The sequence below is a fragment of the Lissotriton vulgaris genome, chromosome 11, assembly GCF_964263255.1.
Source record: "Lissotriton vulgaris chromosome 11, aLisVul1.2, whole genome shotgun sequence".
NCBI classification, from domain to species: domain Eukaryota; kingdom Metazoa; phylum Chordata; class Amphibia; order Caudata; family Salamandridae; genus Lissotriton; species Lissotriton vulgaris.
This window is the reverse complement of record NC_141699.1, coordinates 979500637-979528205: the sequence shown is the minus strand read 5'-3', so window position 1 is coordinate 979528205 and position 27569 is coordinate 979500637. Positions and strand designations below refer to the sequence as shown.

General features: G+C 43.3%; 1 protein-coding gene across 1 annotated transcript in view; it reads left to right on the top strand.

Annotated features, from left to right (window-relative positions):
* The window catches only part of LOC147683805 (arylacetamide deacetylase-like), a 93679-nt gene that overhangs the window by 31747 nt on the left and 34363 nt on the right, over positions 1–27569 (top strand). The window contains exon 3 of the mRNA XM_086944203.1: positions 20240–20309. Coding sequence (XP_086800329.1) covers positions 20240–20309 — 70 coding nt within the window. The remainder of the gene's footprint in view (positions 1–20239; positions 20310–27569) is intronic.

Genomic DNA, 27569 nt, shown 5'->3' with positions numbered 1-27569 from the left:
CAGAAACTCACTTTGATTTATCCTGTGCTCACCCTCTGGTAGCTTGGCACACAGCTGTTATGCTTAACTTAAGAGGCAATGTGTAATGTATTTGTGCAACACTTCAAACAGTAAGACAGGAAAACACAACAAAAAGACTCCACACCAGGTTAGAAAAATATCTCATATTTGTATGAGTAAAACATGACTAAAATGATCAAAATCCAATAGGTAGTAGTTACTGTATAAATATAAACTGTTTTGTAGTGCTTAGAAACAAATTGCGCCAATCGGAGCTATCTAATCGCGCTTGACTGGTCAAATCTACATGTTTAGGTGACCACAATGGATTGCGGGTCAGATACAGGGCCCAGCCTTGGCATGCTGATCAGTACTTTGGATCCATCGACATAGAGGGTGATGGGGGGAGCAAGGGAGGCAATGCACCATCATTGATCTTGCAGATGTATGCAATGCGTCAGTTTTGAGATGCGAACTGACATGGATAAGTCAAGAGTCAAAACACCAGAAACACACTTTAAATTATCCTGGGTTAAAGGTGACATGAGCCGCATGAAGCAATGCATTGTTTCAGAGTCTTAGATGCATCTTAAACTGGAGTCGATGCATTGCGCAGTTGGTGATGCAGTGTCGCGGTACGTGCAGCAGCGGCTATATGTCAGTGTTGAAAGAGCTACACCGGTTCTGATCAGCACAAAGCTGTCAATGCGTGTATCTTCACAGTTGCAACACTTTCAACTCACTTCCAAGGGCACAGGACTGGATTGGCACCACTTGGCAGAGCAGAACTCACAGCAGACAGAGTCCTGATGCTGTTTACCAGTTAAAGAGGGAATACTTTGATATCTTTGAGACTTCAGAAAACAGGAGGTAAGCTAACAAGCCCTTGGAGATACTTAGGTTCTGGGATATAAGGATGCAGGTCCAGCCTTTCTCATTCCCAGGTAACAGGGCAGCAGGCATCAGGACAACACAACAACGCAGTTCAACAGAGTGACAGTCCCTCCAGCAGCACAGCAGTTCTTCCGGGTAGAATGTCCTCAGTTGCAGATGTATTCTCAGGTGTCAGAGGTCCAATACCTATACCCAGTTGGGCCTCTGAAGTGGGGGGGACTCAAAGAGATGCCTCCCTCTCTTTTCCTGCCCTGGCTACAGACTCATTACAGGAGGTATGCAACCCTATGTGTGGGGACAAGACACAGCCCTTTCAGTTGTGTCTGCCCCTCCCATACTGTGCAGAATATCTCATCAGGTTGTGAAAGCCCCATCAGTCACACATAAGCTTCCTTTGTCTGTGGATGTCTAGATGGAATGGATAAAGCTAGCTGTAACCTACCCCAGGTGTGTATTCATAGACAGGTAGAAGACACCAAATGGATAGCGTGAGAAAATGCCAATATTCTAAAAGTAAAAAGAACAATTGATGGACAGAATATTGAACAATGTCAAACATTCACCCCAGTACAGAAGTCTGGGCCAAAATCCATCGTTCTTTTGCTACCCATTCTTTTCCACTTTAAACCCAGCCATATGCAAATCAGTCTCGACCCTGCTCCCCATGGGAACAGTCTTGCCCGAACTGCGAGGCCGGGTCTTCCCTGGACTGCAAACAAGCATCATATAAGGGACATATACGTTAATTAATTATGCCAATTGTGGAGAAGCCAATGTTACCATGTTCAAGGATGGAAGCACTGGTTAGCAGTGGTAAAGTGCCCAGAGTCCTCAAGCTAGTAAAAAAAAGTCAACAAAACAGAAAGTCAGAAGGCAAAAAGTCTGGAGAAACTACTCCAAGGATACCAGGCCTAACAGAGCAATCATACTTCTGAGGAATACTGGGCGACTTGGAGAACAAAATGTTTTTGGGTAGATGTTAATTCCACATTTTTTTAAAACAATAATGCTTTCAGTCGGCTTAACTTATCAAAGCTAATTTCAGAAATAGGGATTGTTGGCCACAAAGTAATTTCCCCAGCTGTGTGTGTAGGAGGATATAAAACATTTGTACTACAAGTCACAAATTTGGAAACTGTTACGATGTAAGGGTGGCTGAGTGAGCTAAAGAAAGGTGATGGGTTAAACCCAGATCAGTTGACTGGGGGTGAGTGTTTGATTTGCTCAAATGCGCCGTCCATCACCCCCTTTTGTACTGCTTTTGGCCGCCATAATTGTGGCAGGGTATGCTCAGACATGAGTCCCTTGCTCACTTTGCCACTGGATTCAAGCAAGCCGGGCTGAAGACGGCTGGAATGCCAGAAACCGGTCCTCGGAAGCTTGTTTCCGGTCCAGGGAAGGCATGGCTTGGCAGTTCGGGCTGGACTGTTCCCATGAGGCACAGGGTCAGACTGATTTGCATATAGCCATGTCTGAACTGGGGTGGCAGAGTGGGCTAAAGAACGGTGGTGGGTTAAACCCAGATCTTTTGACTGGGTGTAAGTGTTTGATTGGTTCAGATGCTCCGTCCATTACCACCCCCTTTTGTACCGCTTTTGGCCACCATAAGTAAATGTATGTATGTAAATGTATTGCGATTTATATAGCGCACGTATCACCCGAAGGCATCAAGGCGCTTGCCTTGGGAACCCGTCCTGGTATTCCCCTGTGAGATAATCCCAGCAGGGTATCCACAAGGTGAAAGCCAGGCATCCCGCCGCGAGGGGCCGTAGTGGAGATTAAGCAAGCTATTGCCCAGAGTCGCAGAGTGTGAACCCGTGAGTCGAGTAGGCACCGGAACGAGAATTATCGAGTCCGTGGATTTTTTGAGCCCAAGACCCGCCGAGGCGGGGAATTGAACCCTGGTCCAGGACCGATCTCAGCATAAGTGTGGCAGGGTATGCTCAGACGTGAGTTCCTTGCTCACTTTGCCACTGGATTCAAGCAAGCCGGGCTGAAGACTGCTGGAATGCCAGAAACCGGTCCTCGGAAGCTTGTTTCCGGTCCAGGGAAGGCATGGCTTGGCAGTTCGGGCTGGACTGTTCCCATGAGGCACAGGGTCAGACTGATTTGCATATAGCCATGTCTGAACTGGGGTGGCAGAGTGGGCTAAAGAACTGTGATGGATTAAACCCAGATCTTTTGACTGGGTGTGAGTGTTTGATTGGTTCAGATGCTCCGTCCATTACCACCCCCTTTTGTACCGCTTTTGGCCGCCATAAGTGTGGCAGGGTATGCTCAGACGTGAGTCCCTTGCTCACTTTGCCACTGGATTCAAGCAAGCCGGGCTGAAGACGGCTGGAATGCCAGAAACCGGTCCTCGGAAGCTTGTTTCCGGTCCAGGGAAGGCATGGCTTGGCAGTTCGGGCTGGACTGTTCCCATGAGGCACAGGGTCAGACTAATTTGCATATAGCCATGTCTGAACTGGGGTGGCAGAGTGGGCTAAAGAACGGTGATAGATTAAACCCAGATCTTTTGACTGGGTGTGAGTGTTTGATTGGTTCAGATGCTCTGTCCGTTACCACCCCCTTTTGTACTGCTTTTGGCCGCCATAAGTGTGGCAGGGTATGCTCAGACGTGAGTCCCTTGCTCACTTTGCCACTGGATTCAAGCAAGCTGGGCTGAAGACGGCTGGAATGCCAGAAACCGGTCCTCGGAAGCTTGTTTCCGGTCCAGGGAAGGCATGGCTTAGCAGTTCGGGCTGGACTGTTCCCATGAAGCACAGGGTCAGACTGATTTGCATATAGCCATGTCTGAACTGGGGTGGCAGAGTGGGCTAAAGAACGGTGATGGATTAAACCCAGATCTTTTGACTGGGTGTGAGTGTTTGATTGGTTCAGATGCTCCGTCCATTACACCCCCTTTTGTACCGCTTTTGGCCGCCATACGTGTGGCAGGGTATGCTCAGACGTGAGTCCTTTGCTCACTTTGCCACTGGATTCAAGCAAGCCGGGCTGAAGACGGCTGGAATGCCAGAAACTGGTCCTCGGAAGCTTGTTTCCGGTCCAGGGAAGGCATGGCTTGGCAGTTCGGGCTGGACTGTTCCCATGAGGCACAGGGTCAGACTGATTTGCATATAGCCATGCCTGAACTGGGGTGGTAGAGTGGGCTAAAGAACGGTGATGGATTAAACCCAGATCTTTTGACTGGGTGTAAGTGTTTGATTGGTTCAGATGCTCCGTCCATTACCACCCCCTTTTGTACCGCTTCATTCCACAGCAACCTTGGCCACTCGGAATCAAGTAACATCAATTAGAAAGTAACGAAAAAACAGGCTTAATCAACAATACGGGCACACCTTTCAAACAACACGCTACATTAACTATGGACACATTGCATGCTCCATGCAGTGTTATCTCTTTACAAAGTAATGAATGACCCAAGGAATTTCTGAAGTCATTCCTACTAAGAACAAAATCCCTGTCTCCACTCACACATTTGTAATCAAAGGGAAGAATTCATGTTACATGTAAAAAATGTGCACCCCTGTTTTTATACCTGGCTAATGGAAAGTGTTTCAGACAAGAAGTGCAATGAAACGTAGAGATAGGTAAAGCAAAGAAACAATGGATAAACCATATGTAATTGTATTGAGGAGCAGAGGAGATAAACAAATGGAAAATTAAGGTAATGAGTTACAGCTTGGCTGACAGGGTACACCAAAGTAACTGTGATGGAGCACTCTCTCCCCCAAACCCTCTATCCACCTGCCTGATTTACAGGTGGTCAACTCTTAAATATTTAAACACAACAAGGGGAGATTTATAGGCCTGCAGGAGTTGGCTCTCAATTTGATCACAGTAACACACAAACAATCACCTAGGTCTTTAACAGGAAAAATAGAGAAGAAACCAAAGCAGCCTAGGAGAGATGGAATATTCCTATTTTAGGACGAATTCTCTCAACCACCAGAGGTGGCATGCTTCATCATCGGGAAGCTCCTTGCATTATGACAGCTGATCCTTGTGCGGGTTACAATTCCCTCACTATGAAGGAGGAGCTCTGTGGATGTTTCAGAGAGATACAGTAAATACCCTCTGGTGAGTTGAAGGATGATGAGGTCAGCACAGCAGGCAACACATGATATAGTGATTTAAAACTTTATTAATACACCCCTGGGTCAGGATTAAAACAAGGGCCACTGCAGGAGTAATTAGTCATGCTTGAGTGTGTCAACAGAAAAGGTCAACATGTTTCTGCCATGTTACCCTCGAAAGAGGTTTTTTGGCATTCATCAAAACCTATAAAGAAAAGCGCTTCTGCTCCACAACATGTGCTCAAATAAAATAACACAAAACTTCTCAGTAGTCCACTGGAAAATTCAGAGGGGAAACAGTGTCAATCAACCTGTAAAGGAATATAACAGCTAGGTTACTGTTCCAAGGCAGCAGCAGCTGTAATATTGTGCCACTCAAATAAATGTAATGAAGACATATTAACTTATTTCTGACACACATTCACCTAGGTTGAGGTAAAATTCACACACCTGCTGCAGTGTATATATAGTCTGTCAAAAACAGGTATACGTGCAAAAAAAAGGGCTTACCTGCAATAGTCGGGTGTGGTGCCTCAAGTTGGAGATGTAGGCGATAGTAGGAATTTGAGGAAAAAGCTCTGTGGTACTGAAACATTAAGAAAATGCTTTTTTACAGGCAACAGCACAAACACAGTTTCTAGAGGGTGTATTTTGCTAGTGCAACTAAAGACAGGAAGGATTATATCTTTTAGCATTATGTAAACAGGGTCAGGAACAAAGGGCTAGACATCTAGTGTAGCATGGCAGTCCAAACATATAAGAAATATGCAGTGTATACATATATATAGTAATTGTATTTTGCTTGAAAGCCTGTTATGGCTACTTTGAAGGTGTCAGGAAACTGTAAGAAATTTAAGCGGCTCTTAAAAGGAGGGCAGTGGCACAGATATGCTGCTGCTTAGTATAGTGTTTATCTGCCTTACGTACATTCATCAGACAATAAGGCATATTGTGTTAGATGATAGGGTCAGAAATTGTAGAAATGGGACTACAAATGACCTGAAGCTAGGAATCTGGGTCAAAGCAAAAGTGTATATTGCTATTACAGCATTCTGCTAAAGGAGAGCCAAGAGTCACACTGGTCCACAGCTTGGGAACACCACTGTCACCCTGTTGGTGGTGGTCCCACCTCCATCTCTGACTGCTTTTTACAGCCCGTCTCATAATAATGGCGGACGGTATTTTAGCGGTCGGAGAGACTGACCGCACGGATCCAATGGGCTCATGGAGCCCGTTGGTCCGTCAGAGGTAAAGTAATACCTAGAATATTGGTGGTGCCTTCCAGGCACTGCCGTAGGTATTACAATGTTCCTTTCGGCTGGCCCATTTATGGCTGTGAACCCGTCATGAAAAGTCAGGCGGAAAGTGACATTGGGGGCCATACCGGGACCCCCTTGCCCCTTGGGCCCCTGACATTGGCTGGAACCGACGGCAGGAGGTCGTTCGGTTCCAGTTCTAAACCGATGTCGGACGGACTCTGGTCCGTCTGACATCGGAAATGGCCCCTTGGTGGTGAAATGTTAAACAATTTGTGCACATTTTAATTTTATCTGTATTTGTATTATTATTTTTATTTTTAAATTAAAAGTTTATGAGTATATTTTTGTTTTGTAACTTGTTTAATATTTAATGAAAAAATGTAGGTTACTCTATGATATTTTCTTAGTCTTCTTTTTGGGGTAGGAGTAGTGTTAGTAAATTTAACATTTTATTCATTATGTATTTAATGTTGATTGAGTTTTTTGTTTAGTGTTTAATAGTATGTTTTGAGTTTTAATATTTTTAAATTGATTAGTTATATAATTTGCTGGATTAGGGTGTGGTATGTAGATGATTGTTGTTAGTTTTGAGTTGGAATGGTAATTCTTTAGGTTTTATTTTCCAGCACTTTCCCTGAATTTAGTTAGTCTGAAGTTGGAATAGTAATTGTTTAGGTTTGATTATCCAGCACTTTCCCTGAATTCAGTTAGAGGAGTTGGAATAGTAATTTGTTTAGGTTTTATTATCCAGCACTTTCCCTGAATTTAGTTAGTTTGAAGCTGGAATAGTAATTCTGTAGGTTTTATTATTCAGCACTTTCCATGAATTTAGTTAGTTTGGATTTGGAATAGAAATTTCTTAGGTTTTATTAGCCAGCTTTTTCCCAGAATTTAGTTATTTTGGAGTTGTAAAAGTAATTTTTTAGGTTGTACTGTCCAACACTTCCCCTGAATTTATGGCCTGATTATGATGACAGTGGGACTGCTACCGGCAGCCCGTCGGTGGTGGTCCCACCACGATGGTGCTGATGATTTCTGTCTACCACATTAGGATGGCGGGCAAATGGGTGGCAGTAGGAGAGACCAGCTGGCACTGATCCAATGTGCTCAAGGAGCCATTCAGACCGTCGGAGAGATTTGTAATACCTACAACAGTGACGGTGCCTGCCAGACACCACTGTATGGATTACACTGTCCCTTTCCGCCCACCATTTCATGGTGCTTAACCCGCTATGAAAAGGCAGTATATGTTGATTGTTAATAAGTGAAAAGTGCTTTGGTATATATATTAAATTTTTAATGATACTTACATATATGTTGCTTTTTCTTTTTTGATGCTTTTTAAAAGTTTGTTGGTGGCTTTAATGTTCTTGTTTCTGTTGGTTAAAAAAATAATGTGCTAGTTTTATTGAAGTGCTACATATCTTCCGTTAGTTTATTTCAGTTAGTGCCTATTTGTTATTTAATTATCTTTTCTTTTAGGAAAAATACTTACTATTTTTGGTTGATTTCTTTGATGTTGTTTTTGTATTTTAAATTCTATAGGTTGGAGAAGGGAAATTAAAATAAAATAGTTTATTAGTTATATTTTGTTTGTTAGGATTGTTTTTAAGTTTATTTAGTTCAATTTTAGAAATAGTTAAGAGATATACTTACTTGATTTTACTATTTCTTGTTAATGTTGATATTCGCATTCTTTTTGGGAACAAATGGTGGATGGGAAAATTCTATATAGTGTAGACTTTTGGTAAAGGTTGTAAATCTGTAAGTCTGTTAGTCTATAAAATATAAATAGAAAATAATGCATTTGTTTAGTACGTTTATATGTTTAAGTATGTTTAAGTTAAGTTGGGCTGAGTCTTCAGGTGTAGTAGTATTTGTAGATTTTTTTGTTGGGTTGTCAATATGAAAGAGTTATGTCCTTCTCCAATGTTTGTCAATTTTGAGGTAAATTTCAGTTAATTAATTGGTTTCTTTTATTGTATTAGTTTAATTAGTTGCAGCTTTTCATTAGTGTGTGTTGTTGTTGTTTATTTTATTGGTGACAATAGTGTCTGTGTGACTATTTGGGCAATTATAATTTTATTTCTCTAATGTTATATGTATTTATTTCATAGTATATTTTATTGTATATTATAATATAGTTAGAATATGTGTTTTTTTCTGTATGTTATATATTTTTTAAATATGTTGTATATATGTGTGTTTACTTTAATAATTTATTATGCTATGTATTAGATTTTGTGTATTTATTTTTTAAGTTTAATTAGTAAGTCGTTTTTTTTTCTTCATTTTTTATACATATTTTGTTGTTTGAAATATATATATTTTCAGTTTTTTAAATGCTTAAATATGTTTATTTATAGTTTTTAAATGTTATTTTTGCATTGAGTTAAGATGTATTTTGGTGATGTTTCAGTTGTCAATATTGTGTATGTCGAAATCTTTATTGGATTATATGTTATGTTGAATTTTCTGATAGTTTTGTTTATGATAATTTTATAGTCAATATTTTTTTAGTTGATATGTTTTATGATGATTATTTTTCTCGATATTTGTACAAGTTTAATTTTGTGGATTGGTAGTCGAAACTTTTGTATGCGATATTAGTGACTCGACATTTGTGTAGGTCCATATTATGAGGGTCGATATTGTCTCGGTGAACCCTAGAGATGTCTGCAGGGCTGACAGACATCTGTGGAGGAGTACTTTGCCAACGCAGCCAAGCATTTTACTTCATCGCCCTGACGGAGTACAAGAAGACTCTGCAATTTAAATCAGTTTCTAATTCATACTTCTAGATCTTTCTCCAGTTGAAAATTAGTAATGAATGAGCTGAGGAACACCTGATGTGAAAATGTATTTTTGTCATATAAAAAGAGTAGTGAATTAAGCAAAACCTGACTTGTTATTTGAATTTCTTCAAATATAGTTTAATGCATGGTGGCAGCCACTGTCTGAAAGGTAATGCCAAAAACTATAAATTCCAGGTCAATATATAATTGTGGAGATACTTTGCTAAAGTCACCAAAATACTGCAGTAAAAATCTGGATATCTATAATTGAAAATAAAATAATTTCAGGATGTGAGGGAAACTCTTCACTCATGTTCTAAAATCAGTTTTTTAAAGAAACATTGGTGCAAGCACCACAAAGATTTTCTCATGGAATGTTCATGTTCTCCAATTCCATTAGTAATGTGGAGGGGGTGATCATCACGTCCTCAACATTGCAGAGGTTATGAAGCACCCTTATTCCTCTGCTGCTTCCCAACCATATTGCTGAATTGCAAATTCCTTTTGAACATCCTACAAAAATTTGGAAGAGGCATTAAGTATTTGTACTTTAGCTCAAGTGTTTTTTTGTAAGTAAACCCTCATCAGAATAGGTGATAAATGAGCATTCTAGGATAGTTGGATTTGCTTTGGTTTTGTCTCTTGCCACCAACTACTAGTGAATTGCAACAGTATATATTTGTCGCAAGATATGTTTCATTGATTGAGCTAATAATGAGCACCGCACTCCACCTCCCTATCAGCCTAAGTGAAACAAATTGCTACCAGGCACATATATAAGCTCTTCTAAACAAATACGGATTGGAATGGCAAAAAGAACTTCATTGTGACATCTCTCCAGCAGCTTTGTTAAATATTTGAAAAATGTGGGTTAATATGCAAATTGTCTATGTGCAGCAAAAAACTTCAAGAAGACAAATTGCTCATAGGAAAAAATAGAGAAGTAGGGCAGTGACTTCTAAAAGTGCAAATTCTAAAAGGCATCTTAGCCCATATTTTTGTGGATTGTGCACATTTGTCAATATGCTGGGATGACATAGCTGTGAGGATAAGTCTAATAACTTCTCCAGAGCAACAACTACTCCAAAAAGATGTTCCGTTGAATGACAATGCTAAATGGGCTGGATGAGAAAAACAACAGAACATGTGGAGTACAAAAGGCCTAATGACTGCAACAAACATGATAATCAAACCTAAAATCATAAAAATTATAACAGAGCTATTCCGAGTACCCTTGATAGAGCAGGTAATGCAGATCAGGCATGAAGACATATTCAAATATGGAGGCCAATTTTGGAATTGTATGTTAAAATGTTCTTTTAAATTTTTGAGCCTTGAATGGTCTGAATGTGTAATCCTGTCCTATACGGAACAGATAAAAGAGCATTATAAGTGTCTGTGTACTTAACAATCTCATATTTTGTATTTTATGACCATTTTTACATTTTCATCCACTAGTTAGCCTAATATGGGTTCTTTGGTGTGTTGAAGGTCTAGGTCTCTTTCAAACTTTTCTTCGGTTATTAACCCGTTCCGCAAACGAGAGCACTACCTGACTGGTGCTGCGAACGACCGTTGGCCGACGCAGCCCCACACGTTTTTCGAACGTTCCGCACTGGCGTGGAACGTTCGAAGCAGCCAAGGTGTTAACCATAAAAGTTAATTAAAGTACATTTCTCAAATTAAAACAATGGAAGGAAAATAAAAACAGAATCAGATAAGCAATTAATCCATTATTTAAAAAAAGCAAAAGTGTTAAAACTTTAGACCTATTTTTCCTGTGCAATTGCAACTGCTCAAGCAAAAAAAAACATAAGGCAGCATTTCATACCTCAAAACACTCAGAGCCTCCTGGTGCTTTCTATGTCCCAACGTCTGACAAAGAGGGCAAATCCACTTTTTCCGAATCTTGCCATAGAATGTGCAAAAGAACAAAATATTGCAATACTTTCTAAATGTGCTAAAGGGCATAAAGTGTGGAGGTATTCAGTATTTAGTCCATTATCTGTATTTCATTTTACTGTATATGCTTTAATTTGAAGGATACAATAGCGAAGCTTCAAATATACTTTTCTTGCCAGGGGAAGACAAACAACACCCAACAACTCCTCAAAACCTGGACAAGGCTTAACTTCCCAAAATTGCGTGGCTTATCTTCCTAATCTTGGGTTACTATGCAGTATCACCAATATATCTGCTTCAACTGTTTCTTGGAGTTCTAGGACAGGGTTAGTGGCTCGTTCCAATGATCACTTAAACCAAGCTTAACAAACCATGCTTTCGCATAATGCAGCCAGGGAAGAGTTAGCAGTTCATCTAAGGCTATTATTTCTCTAAGGCCTTTTCTATAGTGATCTGGTATCATTCACAACTTCACCCAGAAGACGAGTGGTCTTAAGGTGCAATATTCTCTATCCATTTTATGTAAAGGCCATGGAAAAGGGGCATTAATGGTGTAGCCACCAGGCCTATTAGGCCCCTCATGAATGTATTTTCCTCAATGGAAAGTGGCCTCAAATTTTCTACGCCCCACAGCTGAGCCCCATACAATGCTGCAGTCTGGGCTGTATACGTGTATATCTTTATTGTTGTAACAGCTTTTATTGTAGACTTATGATATTTACTATAAACCGCCCTTGCACCATATGTAAGAATCTATTTTGTGAGATTTATTTGGGGTTATCACAACACCCTAGAGTCTATAGTAATACCCAGATAATTAAAATGTGAGACCATTTCAAGATTTTCCTTACCAACATGGATGTTTTTCTTAAAGGACCTATGAGGTTTCAAGGACATACATTTGGTCTTGTTTATGTTCCAGTGCAGTATTAATTGAAGCTATCTAAAAGGTTTTGGAGACCCTCTGCATCTGCAAGACCTGAATAGCAACATCAGCAGAAAGCAATGCTGGATCCGGAGACTCGCAGAGTTTGGGGGAGTCATGACTGCACTTGCTGAGATGGTCAACAATATCATTAATGAAGAGTGAGAACAAGATAGTAGCGAGCACACATCATGTCTCACCCCTTTATTAATTAGGATTGGCTCCGTTAGGTTACCATTCAGCCCCCAACGGACCACAACAAAGTTACCCTGATGTAACCTAACTATCTGGGTAAGGATGTCATCTGGGACTCCCTGATTTTTCAGCTGTACCCCAGCTCAGCCCCCTTGGGACAAGATCAAATGCTGCCCTTAAGTGTACAAATGCAATATAAATATGGGCATATCTTTTTTAACATATTTCAATAAAATGCTTGATCAAATGTGCTAGTTTGAGATCTAAACCCTGCCTGGTAAACTGTTAGTATATTATTTCCACAGATCCAATTATTCAATTTATCCAGAACTTGTCTGGCATAGAATTTCTGCATTGTGTCTGAAAGACTAATCGGCTTATAGTTCCCAGGATTGAGTTTACACCCTTTTTTGTATATCAGTACTATTTTGGCACCCTTGCAAGTGGGGGGAACGGTGCACCTGAAGCTACTGCATTGATAATTAAGTTAACATAAAGACCCTAAATCATGTCTAATCAAATGTCCAGGAATTTTATCCAGCCCTGTAGCCTTACCCAGCTTGAAAGCATTAAATGTCTTTATTGTTTCCTCTACGGTGAAATAGATCCTGTAGGCTGAACAATCGTTTACACAATTGGTCAATTACCCACACTGATTATTAGAGACCCCCTTGGCCTCTGCGTAGAGAGTGGCAAAATGTTGGGTCCAGGTTGCAGGATCCAAATAATATTCTGCAATTATAATCCAGACCGTAAACACATCTTTTGTTTTAGTAGCCTGGAGTAGATCATTCCAGTTGCCCTTCTCCCATTATCTCTGTGCATAGGTTAATCCACTTTAGTATTTACCACTTACCTCTCATATTAACTCTACATTTCCCTTTTTAAGCAATCTAGTAGGCGTATCTTGGCCTCTTTACTTTGCTTATTGTACCAAGGATTACTCAGTAACTCTTTAAATGTAATTTCTTAACATTTGGTAGCTTTTGTCAGTCCAGGTCTTAGGGCAGTCAGAACAGATCAATGGATAGCCATAATTGATGTTAGTGATTGGACACATTCTACATGAGAGCCAAGCATTTCTGAAAATAAATTATATATTTAAGTCATGGTCTCAGCATTATTCCCCATATGGGACCACCTTATTGACCTTTGCTTGTTTCCAAGGGAGGGTTGCAGTTGCAGGCTCTTACTGATACACTGGCTGTGTTTCAGTGAATCACCTTGACATTTCTAAGCACAAGCGAAGATGATCACTATGTTCCTTATTATCAATTTTAAAGGCCGTAATTCTATGCCATTCTTCTGTACTATGTAAGATGTAATCTATCTTAGTTTGGGTGTTTCCCCTTTTAAAGGTATATAATTATGACCCATTTTTACTTACCAGCAGGATTCAGCCATTACATGCCCTTGATCCATGTTTTAATGTAAGATGTAGCAGTTGCATAGCTGCTTTAGAACACTGGATCAATTGACTTGTTACCAATTGTGGGACCCCAATGGCTAAGTCTTCCTCCTCCATTACAAATTCCAATCCAATAATAGGTCCATATGTGCAGTTAAAATCACCACCCACTATAACTATATCTTTTAGAGCTACACATCCTAGCCCAATATTTCCACAACATGTACCTCCTGTTACTTCTTCTCGGCCTAATATAAACGTTGATCAGATATAAAAGTTTACCATTCTTTGAACTTAGCCTCACTCCAAGGATATCAGGTGAATCTATTTGATTAACTCTTATTTCAACATCTAAGGGGATTTTTATTCATGTAAGCAATCCTCCCAAAGGTCTATGACTTGATGAGGGAACAGCTTCAAAACAGTAGGTTTTATTTCCAAGCTTATATGGGGCATCTATTGCCCATGTCTCTTGAAAAAGGCAAAGTTGGAAGTGCTCTATATATTCATGCCATTCAGGGTCTAGGAGTTTACTTTTAAACTCTTCCTAATTCCAAGAGACCATATATACAGATTTGTTATCCATGGTTCTTAATGAGTTTAATTCAATGGGGCTTCTTTCTTGGCCCTCTAGAGTAACGACTACCTGTGTTGTGGGCATGTTGGATAATGATACTACCTAGGGATCATACCCTTCCATTTGATCCCCTAAACGGGGACTCAAACTTCCACTTCCTAACTCTCCTATAACTACCACTTCTCGATGTATAGAGACAGGAAGAACATTGTCGCAGCCAAGCTGGCTCAACCCTCCCATAGTATTTGACCCATCAATCCAAGGCGCACTTCTCACATTGTTCACCCAGGGTTTGGGAGCCAGTTCATAACATCCATTGCAAAATCTAAAAGATAAGTGAAGGTGTTCCTTTCCCCACTCCAGCGCCTACTCCCACCATCAAAATTTGGAACGAAGAAGCCACAAGTCAGGTGTAGTACTCCCCAGAACCTCTTTTTTTATGAATCAATCCACACCCTTCAATGCTTTAAATCTATTAGTAGTCGAGAACCAGAGACCAGGCTACAATGTCCCTGATGGCCAAAATAGTCAGCTTGAGGTAAGAGGATCCGTGGTCCAGGGACATAGGCCCATACCACATGTGTCGCAGGTCAATAAAAGAAAAACAAGGGAAGAGACTAATGAGTGAGCCATGTGCAGATCTGTGGATTTCATCTTAGCAGCTGGTATAGGGCTATTAAAATTCACAATGACACAGTCACCAGCCAGATCAAAGCGTCCATTCCCAATCCAACTTACTCTAGTTGATAGTAAAATAGAATTGGTCAATGCAGGAGAAAAATTCCTGTTTAATGTGAACCAGTGCAGTGATTTGTTAAACAAGTCCTCCTGCAATTCCTATTTCTCATTCGTTAATGGCAGCACACCCTACATGATAATAACACACGGGCATGCTGCAGGTGGGAAGTTTATAAACAGAGGTTTGTGAATCTTCTCAGGAGCAAGGCCAAAGGCATATCTTTTTGTGATTATCTGAGAGGTGGTTGGAGGTATGTATGACCGTACTATTCATACTAATAACACACGTGCCATTACAATATGGATATTACTACGCTAGTACCCCTACAATGACCTACCATTACAATGCATTCTTTTACCACGCATATGCCTTTACCACACATGCCATTACAATGCAAAGGCATGCGTGCTAAAGGCATTCACTTGATAAAAGTGCCTACGGTAAGTTACACTACCCTGCCATACCCTAAACCCTAAATCAGTACTCCTGCATGACCCTCCCCCGACCCCCAGTCCTCTCCATACCCTAAAACACTACCTTGCACGACCCCAACCCTACCCTAAACTCTAAAACACTACCCCTGCATGACCCTCCCTGGCCCCCGGTCCTCTCCCTATGCTAAAACACTACCCCGCATGACCCTCTGACCCTACACTAAAATTAAAACACTACCCATTCATGACCCTCCCCAACCCCCAGTTCTTTCCCTACTCTAAAACACTACCCTTGCACAACCCTCCCCAGACCCCCAGTCATCTCCCTACCTTAAAACACTACCCTACACGACCCCCGACCCTTTGTCAAACCCTAAAACACTACCCCTGCACGACCCCCCGACCCCCAGGCCTCTCCCTACCATAAACCCTAAAACACTACCCCTGCACGACCCTCTGTCAACCCCAAGTCCTCTCCTTACCCTAAAACACCACCCTGCATGATCCCCCTGACCCCCTTTTACCCTAAAATAGTAACCCCCACCCCAAGTCCTATCCCCCTTACCTCTCTCTCCTTGTGGTTCCTTGTTCCTGCATTCTGAGGGGCGGTGCACGTCATTGTCAGGAAATGGAAGAGCCTCTGTTTCCTCACAATGACGTGAATTCCCTTTATTTTTTACAGCATATGTGCTTTTACCACAAATTCATTGTAAAGACATGCGTGGTAAAAGCACATGTGTTGTAAAAAAATGTGTAGTAAAGACTACGCGTTGTTACAACTCATGCGTGGTAACAATTGAATTGTAATGGCATGCGGGATAACAGCCCCGATGTAATGGCTGTTGCCCGATTGGAGTTTATCTGCATTCTCCCTTCTGATGAAGACCTTGTGTTTGGGTGGGACTGGCTAACTAGACTAGTTTGGTCTATTATAGATGCCCTCCTGGTATCAATACGAGAGTTTCCAGCTGGACAATACTGAGGGGTATCAGTGCATCGGGGTGTGGTGTTACTTTTGCTCCTAAACCATTTTATATACCTTTCAGCGTCGCTGGTAAGTTCAGCATAGCCCTACACATTTGCTTCACTGCTATAATTCACTAGACAAAGGGCTTGGGCTCGGTTTGAAGGGTGGATTTCACTTTAGCTATGATGACTCCCAAAAGGTTTTCTACCCAACCTGGGCATGACCCCATCCCTGGAACATGCTCACAGACCAGGGTTTTACAAGTAGTTTGAAGCTGTAGATTCTTGCCTACTGCTGATATTAGCCTGGTGGCTGAGGGCCTTCCATCTTGTTTCTGCTGACTGTAGCACTTCCATGCCTCTTTCTTCCATCGAGGACTGCCCAAAGGTATTTGGCCTTACGTTGTCTGCACCATTGGAGACACTCCCTCCACCTTCCTTCCCTTTGGTCTCAGTCTAGATTGGCTAGATGCTGTTTTGAATAGTAAATAGAACATCCAAAGTGGAGTGATGGACATCTGAGCCTAATGAGAGTCCTCTCTCTGTCAGCCCAATCTCCATGGCCATCACTCCTATAGCTCACTGTAATATTAGATCTATTGATGTAGCCTTACCGGTTGAAGTTGGTAACTGACCCTTGCTGGGCATTTCCTCTAGCGTTTAGCTACTTGATGAATGAGGTTATTGGCTACTATGGGAGTTGCAGCGGTGCAAGTAGACAACGTTAGCCCTTTAAGTAAACAAGCAAAATGAGGCACGCAAATGTTAAATGTCAGAATGGGGAGACGTCCCCTACAGTAGCCATGCAAAATATTAATTATAACTTACAGGTGGTTCACTTGTCCTTCGTCCGTACACAAGCGTGAGATTGTCCCAGCACAGCACAGGCTCCAGTGCCCAAAACAGCCCCCCACACCAGAGCTGATGAACTGATGAACTGATGAACTGATGGACTCAATTCAATTTAAAAAGACTTTATTCAATTGCTTTTTAAGACAACCGTAAAAGTACATATAAAACAATTAATTCGTTAAATACAGAAAAATTTCATATACAATCCATATATACATTAAAATGTTTGAACATACAAACAATCGTAATAGTCTCCATGATTACAAAATAATGGATTTCCTGTGGCTAAACAATGGCTAAACACTTTTTTTAAAAACATTCCTACCCTCCAGACCCTATGTACATCTTCCAGAAGCTGTAACCCAAGCAGTGCTGGGCGGTGTTGTCTCAGCGCCTTTAAAATTGGGACAATCCAGACTTTCCTTAAGTTACTATGGAATCTACAAAAAGAATAACTAGTAATGTCGATTGTTCTGAGCAATTATCACTTGGGCAAAGTCTCAGTACTCGGGAGCAATCATTCACAACAGGAAAGCTCACAAGCCTATGGGAAATATTACATCTAATACAAGGTAATAAAAACCGACCGTAGCCACCAGGCACAAATAATAAATAGGAATGAATACTAAAAGAAGTTAAGACCAGTTGATTCTGTATGACAGTGGGCTTTTGGCTGTCTGTTGACAATCATAGGGAGTCCAGAAGTAAGAGGCCCTCTCTTTTTAGCTCCTTTCAAGTAATATATTGCATGGTTTTTGGGTTACTGTAATATTCCAGATGGCAGAGATCGGTCATAAAGTTTCTAATAAACTTCATCCATGGAATCAATAATGCTACTTCAAGTTGAAGACTAGCTGCTAGAATGTCTTGGTTTAGTTTTGTCTCAGGTTTTGTCCATATCCTGTGCCATAGGAGGATGGGCTCCATCTTTATTAGATCTGCAATATAAGGGAGTCCCAACTCTGAATGGCAAATGTTCTCCACTGTTTGCAGTGGTTGTGTGTCCGTGAATCCCCATACACCCTCTCCGTACATGGCTGCAGAAATGCATTTTGCTTTGTAGATCTGTATTAATTTCAGTGGTGGTCTTCTCCCAAGTTTCCTCGCAAAGTTAGCGAGGGCCATTGTTGATCTGGCAAATGCAATTTTTTTTTTGCCATAATAGCTCGTGCCCATGAGTCATTACGGTTAAAGAGTATATCCAAGTAAGCAAAAGTATTAGTGTGCTCTATTTTCTGACCTTCCAGGAACATGTCCCTGCATTTGTTGCTCCCCAATCCACACCTCATTATGTATGTTTTTGTAGTGTTCACTTTTAGATCCAAGTGGCCCATGAACTTGGTAAAACTATTTAGGACTCGTTGTAAACCTACTTGAGTGCAGGACATTAGGACTGATGGTTTGCATAGAGAAGTCCAGGAATGGGACGTGCAGCTATTTGTGGGGAGTCCTGGTTATCCTTGACCAGTGCCTCGTATAAACCCTTTATGTAAAGGTTAAAAAGAAAAGGGGACTCAATTCGCCTCTAGGCAATGTTCAAAGGAGAGAAACACATACCTCCGCTGATATCTCAACACCAAGGGGCCGATTTCGATCTCGGTCGGAAGGGCACCGAATCGGGTTCGGCATTAGCGGATCGGATTCGGTGGCTTAATTTCCATCCGGTTTGTACACAGGCCCGGACGTCGAAGTACGATGCGAACAAGCGCAAAATCTCCATCGGAATTGTTTCCAGGTCCGGACCGCTCCGTACGTCTCGGCCGTAAGCTAATCGTGGCGTACAATGGATGCGTATTCCGACCGAGCCAGTACGATGCTCGATTCGGACAGCCAGTTCGAGTTGGAGCTTCCGGCTCGCAATAGCTCCCGAGATGGGCTTTGGGGGTCCGCATATCGGACCCCCTGCTACCCGCAGCCTTACAACTCGGACATAGGGGGAGACCCATGGGTCTCCCCAACACAGGCTGGTACAGTGCGGATGGCACCAATGTGTACCCACTGTAGGGCCGCACTTGTCAGCAAAGTACCCATTCAGTCAATGGGAGCCGATGTATGCATCGTACGATCGGCTCCCATTGACTTCTATGGGAGTCCGACCGAACCGAGTCCGACAGCATACGGCTGCATAGTACTCGCTCAGTCGGACAGCAGGAGTCCAGATCGGTCAGAAAACACCCCGGATCCGGCCCGGTTGGAGTGCTTTCCAACCGGGATCGGAATCGGCCCCTAAGTGTAGGCTCTTGGAGAGGCTCTTGAGGAGCCAAACAAACTAAGCAAGGTAAGACAACAGCCCACTACATCTCTCTCAGTCTCTTTCAGTCTACCCCCTGGTGCGTGCCCTGCCGCACACTTAAACTCACCTGCCTCCATGTGTGAAATGGACAAAGTGGAGGCAGTGGGCTAGTGGTTGGTTTGGTTGAGGGAGTAGAGAGGGGAGTAGAGAGATTGTGCTGGAAGCCAGCAGGGATGCCAATGTGGCTTGATTGTGACCAGGCAGCAACAAGCTAGGCCCCCTGCAACAAGTTACAGCAACCGTTTTACGGCAAATGACGCCTTTAACACCAGACTGCATATTTGAAGTTCTAGTTTGGAGCACTTTCTCACTTATTTTTTTTACTTATATGCAAAGTGTTTTTTTCTTGCAGGCTTCATTTTTTTTGCAAAAAATCTGAAAAAAATGTGAAGGTTACAGAGCTCCATTTCAGTTGGACTTAAGAGTGAAAATGAGGAATCTTGCAAATATAATGTTGTGCCATTAAAATTATTGTGAATCATTCTTGAGGAAGAACGAATCCAAATATTCACTTTAATTCAAAATGCCTATGGATGACAGGTGACACACGGTTCCAAACTACTAACAAGAGAAAGTTAAACATGTCAAGAACACACAATTTAAAAAAATATTTAATGGACGTGAAAAAATAAATAAACCGGGACATAGCAGAGGAAACTACAAACAACAGTAGGCCAGTAATCAGAAGCTTGTGAGACTAGACGCTTAAAAAACACACTTTGCACACCTATAATTATTTGACAATTTTACTGTGTCCGGTTTATATATCTCTTACTTTATAAAACTGAATACTTCTGTTCTTATCACAATTAAGTTCATAACTTAAAAAGCAATATTGAAGTAATCCTTATATATAGCCATTGTTTCGAAGTTGTGCGTCTTTGTTTTAAACACTTTCTATCGATTTACCTTACTGAATTACAGACATGAAGGCGTATGATCTTCTCGCGAGATGGGTTGCACACAAGCTAAACGCAGTTGTTGTGTCAGTTGAGTAAGTATTTTGTTTTTAATGTTTTAAAAATGTGTACTCAAGGTTTATTATGATACAAACTTTGATTTTCCAATTATTACTTAAACGTGTGACTCGTGCACTGTACTCACTATTAATAGGTGCCCAATCAAGAAAATGAAGTAAAGTATTATTTAAACTTTCATAGGCAGGTATAATAATACGTGAGATATGCGATAAATAAGAACGTATCCCAGGGACTGCCAAAGACTGTGTTCGTAAATATGTTGGAATTTCTGATTTAAGTACTAATGTTTCCCATCTATGTGTGATACAAATAGAATTTTCTTGACCCTAATCTACCTAAAAGTATCAACAGTTGTGAAAATGTGCATCTAAATTTACCAAATGCTTTTTCCCACACATTGCTCAAGTCACAGTGGTCAGGTCATTAATCCTGTCAAGTCTGGACTATGCTAATTGATTATAGTTAGGCCTCGCGGAATATCAGACTCAGTGGTTACACGTTGTGTAAAAAAGGCGGTCCGCCTACTGTATTAAATACCAAAATACACATCAATATCGGTATTTTGGGACAGACTTCACTAGCTACCAGTTCTTAAACTATAATGTATGAAGTGCTTACCCTGACACACCAAGCCTTTTACATTAAAGGGCCTGCACACCTGAACGAAAGAATTCAGGAATATTGCCCTGGAAGACCACTGAGTTCTAGCAATGCTAGTCTAGTTGTGGGTCCCAGCTACATAAGGCAACAGATTGGGGGTACTTCCTTTAATGTTAAGATAGCCGGTCCATGGAATTGTCTGCTTAAAGAACTGAGGGCTATCCGGACAAAGTACAATTTTAAAAGGAGTTGGAAACCCACTTACTTAGACAGTAGTATAACAAGAGATATGTGGTTCTTGCCTCCTTTCCCGCTTTGAGTTACATAATCAGCACCAGGACAGTCTTGTTGAGTAGTTGTGTGCTAAAGAAGTACTCATCATTCATTCTTTCATTCAATCTGCTGCCATATGATTCCATTCCAAGCCTTCAACTTAATTAAATGCTACTGTGATATATAATAGGTATTGGCAGAATATGGTTTTAATGTGTTAAAACACATGCCAATGCAGGTATGCACAAATACTATTTGTATACAATGGCACATTAAAGACAGACTTGTTAGCTTTGCCACTGCTAGGCTCCCAAGAGAGAGCTGTACAAGCCAGCAGTACCAAAGGCTTTCAGTGGGCATACTTAGAGTGAGCAGTAGAAGCCTGCAAGGCAATTACTCAGTGTCTCAAGAATTTTTTTTTGAAAGAGAGACTATAATGTATTGTCATTTATTGTAATTTATTACAGTGGCCCTTTAATGTAACAGTGCAGTAAGTTTAACCCAGTGGATGCTGTTATTTTCTCTATCCATATTTGCCATTTCTCTTCGCTTGGAGGTAGTGGAAGGAGAAATCTGCCTCAGGTGTCCTGACTTTGAAAGTGTGGTTGTTCTGACACATAAAAACTAGTGGACCTGTTGTGGAAGGATCACTGCTAATGATTGACTGCAAGTATAACTACTGAATATGTTTATATGCTCAACCTGCAATTATGTAAACAAAGCTTCAAGAGCAGCCCCATGGTTTTTAATAATGATTCCAATCCAATTTTTTATTAGTGAACACAACTCCTAGTCCCAAGCAAGCACCTCTAAATTAACGTCTCTAGTAAGTTTCTGTTGCAACTCAGGAACCAGTTTGTGGTTCCATATGTTAAGATAGGCAGTACAGTTGTTTCAACTGAAGATATTTCTTGGCAAGTAAGAATCAGACAGCTAATTCAAGTGTGTAAAAAAGATGTATGTATTTAGTAGATGGTAGTTGGCAGGGTAAATGAACAAAAGAGGGGGGTTCCCCGTGGGTTTCTTAATGATATAGGCAGGCCATAGGGGGGAGAAACAACTGTGAATAGAACAAAGGACGGCACCCTGCCTGGTGATATAGAGGCCCTTGCTAGAGGGTCCAACAATTTATAAGAAGGGGTGATTAACCTAGAAGCTGACACTGCACACAACAAACACAAGGTCAATCCAAATAGACTCTACAGAGCATATTAGAAATATATATGTTTTTATTTTCTTTTAGATATATTATTTTCTTAGAATTGAGATAACAAAAAATATAAAAAGTGAATAGTACTGAAGTATGGCTGGTACTGGGTAGGTCTCAACGTTGTACTATTTCCCTTCTGCTGTTGTTCCCATATCAATGTCTGTCTTTTATGCTCTAATTGAATCATGTGAAACTAAAGTACTATTCACTTTTTATATTTTTTGTTATCTCAATTCTAAGAAAATAATATATCTAAAATGTTAGAAACGGGACCCTGGCCGGCCAAGACTCGCGTCGAGGTCAGTCAGGGATCACCATTTCTAAAGTCAGGGCAGGGGAGTCACACACCAAGGCAACCCCCACTCGCCCTCTAGGTAGCGTGGCGCGAGCAGTCTAGGCTAAACTTGGAGGCGGTATGAGTTAAGTATTTGCGCACGCACCCCAGCAACAACACCCAAGGCCCACCACAAAGAAAGACTCCACACAAGGATATATATAAAAAATAGCCTTTGTATTATAATAAACAAAACACATTAGATAACACACGCAAACTGTACAATGTGCCAGAGGCACGGGCAGAATTTACAAGGGGAATTATGTACAGGACAGGGCCACATGGACCACTGTCAGGGGTAGGCACTTGTCAGAAAATAATACTGGTAGATATACACTTATGTCGTAAACATAGAATGAGTAGCACCAAAATTATAAATGCAACACACATCCAGTAATCACTGGAAAAGTAAGGACCTCCTACGCAACCCTAAAACACTGTAGGAAATCACGCAGGTAACTAGGACCTATGGAAGGAATACCAACACCTAAGCAATTCACTCTTAGCAAAGGGAAGGAAACCTAAACATAAAATGAACCATCAACAATCCTCTCTGCAGGTCACATTTAGCAAAAGGGGATAACCATAAGAATACCTAATCAGGTCAATTTTAGAAAAGGTAAGCGGAATCAACATTTCACTATGCAGGTCACATTTAGCACAGTGGATAAACATGAAATACCTAATCAGGTCACTTTTAGAAAAGGTAAGCGGAATCAACAATCCCCTATGCAGGTAACATTTAGCACAGTGGATAAACCTAAACAATCCTCTCTGCAGGTCACATTTAGCAAAAGGGGATAACCATAAGAATACCTAATCAGGTCACTTTTAGAAAAGGTACAGGTTAGAACACATGCGCAAGAATTACATAACAAGAAATTACAATGCGCGGGGTGCACAAAGCACAACACTCAAAAGATCCCTCAGGCCAACTGGCCTCGAAAGGGGCGGAATGCCCTGAGTCTCAGTGTCAGGGGGGATCTGCGCAGGCAGCACAGACACAAAGCCTAAACGTGGCAACTGTCCACTAAGTGCTGGACAGTTGTAAATATGACTGAGAAACGTTGGAGCCAGGAGGGCTCAAGAACCAAATGGGCAAGGAGCCTCTCAGGGGCTCACAAAGCAAATGTACAAAGGTAGAGCTTAGCGCTCTAGAAATAATCAAAATGATGAAAAATGCCCCAGAGCCTCTCTCAGGGCTCTACATACGATGTGGGCGTGTGGAGCCTCTCGCAGGCTCAAAGAAGGAAATGCCCCGAGCCACTCGGGGCTCTAAAGAACCAATGCGGGCTGAGCCTCTAGGGCTCTAATGAACTCAATTGCCCAAGAGCCTTTCAGGGCTCGAAGAATACAATGCCCCCTGAAGCCCTCGGGCTTCACACTTGCAAGGAGCCTCTCTGCTCCCACGAAGAAAGGCAACACACGTTGGAGCGGCCCTCTGCTAATCGGGGCCGCTCGGAGAACAAAGGACCCTGTCCCCGCACTCACCGGTACTTCGCTGGTGCTGCGGGGGCAGGAACACGGCCGGATCTCCTCCTCACTCGTCCCGGGGCTCTCCCTCCGATCGGGAGCCTCGGGCAGGACACGCCGGCTGCTTCCTTTCGCGCTGCTCGGCTGCGGGGCGGGACTTCCGGTCGGCCTCTCAGGGGCCGCGCTGCGATTGGCCGGTCGGCCAGAACACTTCCGGGTCGTCGCGGGCAGCGCGGCGGCCCGTTCCAGGTAGGCAGGCGGCTTCTCAGTACCCGAGGAGTGGGCTCCCTCGAGGTATTTACAAAATCAAAGTACGGGGCAATGCCGGGTGGGCACCGGCCTCCAAAAATAAAGATAAAGCGAGGTGGCACTCGCTAAGGCCGAAAATCGGCGAAATCGGTCCCAATGCCGGGTGGGCACCGGCAATGAAAATACAGCACTCCCAAGCGCTTAGGGACTCCAGAAAGCGCGCTCAGCGCTGAAAAGATAAGCAAAGCGCTATTGAGCGCTGGGGCACCAGGAAAGCGCGCCTAGCGCTATAAATCAATCAAAAGCGCTTCCAGGCACAGCAACAGCTCCAGCAGGGTCTGGAGGCAGGCAGAGGGGCAAGGCAGGGCCAGAGCCAGCACACTGGGTCTCCAGGCAGGGAGACAGCCAAGTGGTGGTCCTCTTGGCCCCTGCAGCAGCAGCAGCCCCCTCTGGCAGGATCCTAGGCAGAACCAAGAACAGGACCAATTGTATGGGTACACAGCCCCTTCTTATACAGCAAAACCCCTTTGTCTCAAGAGTGCAGGGTGGGGGGAAAACCAGTCGCAGCTGGTTCTGAAGTACTCTGTTTACCTCAACCACCCTCTCTATTCACTGGCAGGGCTAGGGCCATCAGTCGCACTACAGGGGGTGGAGCCAGCATTGTCTGGGGAAAGTCCAGGCCCATCAGGGACCAGGTGCACTCCTCCCAAGCCATCAAGCATGCTGATCTCACACTCACCACCGGGCAGACCCATCCAGCCTTCCTGGAGCCAGGCTCACCAGCCAGCTCCAGCCAATCACACTGCAGACATATTTTACAGTAATATGCCAAGTCCCAGAAATGGCATTTCTACTCATGACACACACATGCCACATACACCATTGCAAAGCATTCATTCCCACGAACACGCACATACCAAACTCGAGCATGCACTCCCCACACATCAGGAATTACTAGGGACACAGACATTCCCCATGCATCCCTATGGGAGAGCAGGCCAGCCTAACTACATGCACGCACTTTACTCTGGGACACAGAGAAAAAGTGCACACAGACCAGAAAATCATCCACGCCTATCACAGATTAAAAACAAAAAGATTAGGGGTGAACCTGCCTTAAGGGCCAAGTCCAACACAACCCCCTTCCAGCCAAAACGCAGGGCAGACCAATCACCACCGTGATGGGCTTACCTGCTTGGGGCGATAAAACACGGACGCGGGCCCACAACTGCAGGGACACCCTCCTGTTTTACGCCACTGTGAACCCCTGGGGTTCTTTCTAAAGCTACTGTAGGGACACACTGGATTACCCCACTGGTACTCTCCAGCTGCCCTCGGCGAGGACCAGGCCCTAGGCCACCCAGGTGCCACTGGATCCTGCCAACTCACCAAGTGGGGGGTAGTAACCCCTGGCACATAACAGCCATGCTCCACTCTTCCTGTCTGCAAGACAGGGCTAGACTGCCACTGGTTCTCCGGCCTAGGGTCTACAACCTTAGGTGGACCAGGAGTCTCAGGGAAGGCTCTCCTCCCCTTACCTCTTCTCCTAGGGTTCCTCCTCCTCCTGCGAGGGGTACCCTCTAAACACCACTCTCCCAACCTAGGGTTTAACCCCTCAGGTGGTACCGGGGTCAGAGGTGGGCTTTCCCACCCTCTGCACCCCCTTCCAGAGTCCTGCTCCCTCCCAACCGGGGCGGTACCTCTGGAAAAAGAACTGGTTAGGATACTGGTTACAGTACTCCCACCCTTCAGGTCAGGCAAACCCTGAACCTGGACCTCCAACCTCCGGTGTAGAACCTTTGGTGGAATCACTGCCTGGCACTCCAGGACTTCTGAGGACTCACAGGTCACTCCCAAATCACTCCTTTCACTGGACTTCTGTACTCTCCCTCCCGGAGCAGTACTGCCAGACTCCACAACTACAGAAGCTCCGCTCACAGATGCTCCAGGTCCTCCACACACTAGGAGATCTCCCTCAAGTGGACTAACAGGAAAGCATAGGTCCCCACCCTGGTGTTCCCTAAAGAAACCATCCAGGCTCTGAGGCAGGGCTTCGGGCATCTGGGGACTCTCGGTCTCACACTTACTTCCGCTCCACTGAGACAGACAGCAAGCCCCTACACCCTCCTCACTATACTGAGACCTAGCTGGGCTACTCTCACTCTCCTCCACCACGCTGGGTTGGAGAAAACCTGACCCACTATTATTGGAATCACTCGCTAGCGGCGCTAAGGAACCTCTTGCACCTTCCCATCGGTCTGCTTCCTCTGCAAGCTCACATGCACTAAACGATCCAAACTTCAACAGGTGCTGGCGCAACTCTGGCACACAATAACTGAGCAGGTGCTCTGTGACAACCATGCAAAACAATCCACCAGACTTGTCGTTCACGTGAGCCTTTTCCCAATCAAACAGTGCTCCACAACACTCATCCTCAAAGTCTTCCCAAGACTGATGAGGCAGTTTCCTAAGTCTCCTGAACTTCAACCCAAACTCCTCTGCGGGGGAAACAGGCAACATACTCGGGGAACTGGGAGTGGGACTGTCAACACCAACACTTAAAAAGCTGCCACCACTGGACTCCACCCTCCCCGGGGAATCCAGACAATTACACATGCACTCAGGGGGTAACCTACTCTCTTGGGCTACCTTCTCCCTGAACAAGGCCCTCTCAGCCTCTAGCTTGGCATGCTCCAACCTGAGCTGTTCCATCGCTAGCTGATGCTCCCTCTCTTCCTTCCTATCCAACCACTCCTCTGGGGACAGGGAAAGGGATGGGGCGCTGGTACTGACACTGGACCCAGCAAGGGACTCCCTATCTATGGGGTCCTCACTCTCTGCTGACATCCATCCACTGTCATCACCATTAAACTCACATTCATCAGGGCTCACCACAGACTCATCACCCTCATGGCGTGCGGCCCGGGTCCTCTCTCTCTCACTGTGCTCGAGCTCCCACTGACCCTTTTGCCACAGGATCAGGCTGTCCCTAAGCTGGGACTGAGTAACCAACTCACTCACCTCTATGCCTCCCTTTTCGCAGAATCTGACCAGCTCTAATCTACTGTACCTAAACAGACTACAGAGATCAAAAACTGGCTCTATTTTGGCGGACGTTCTCGGGAAAAGTTTGAC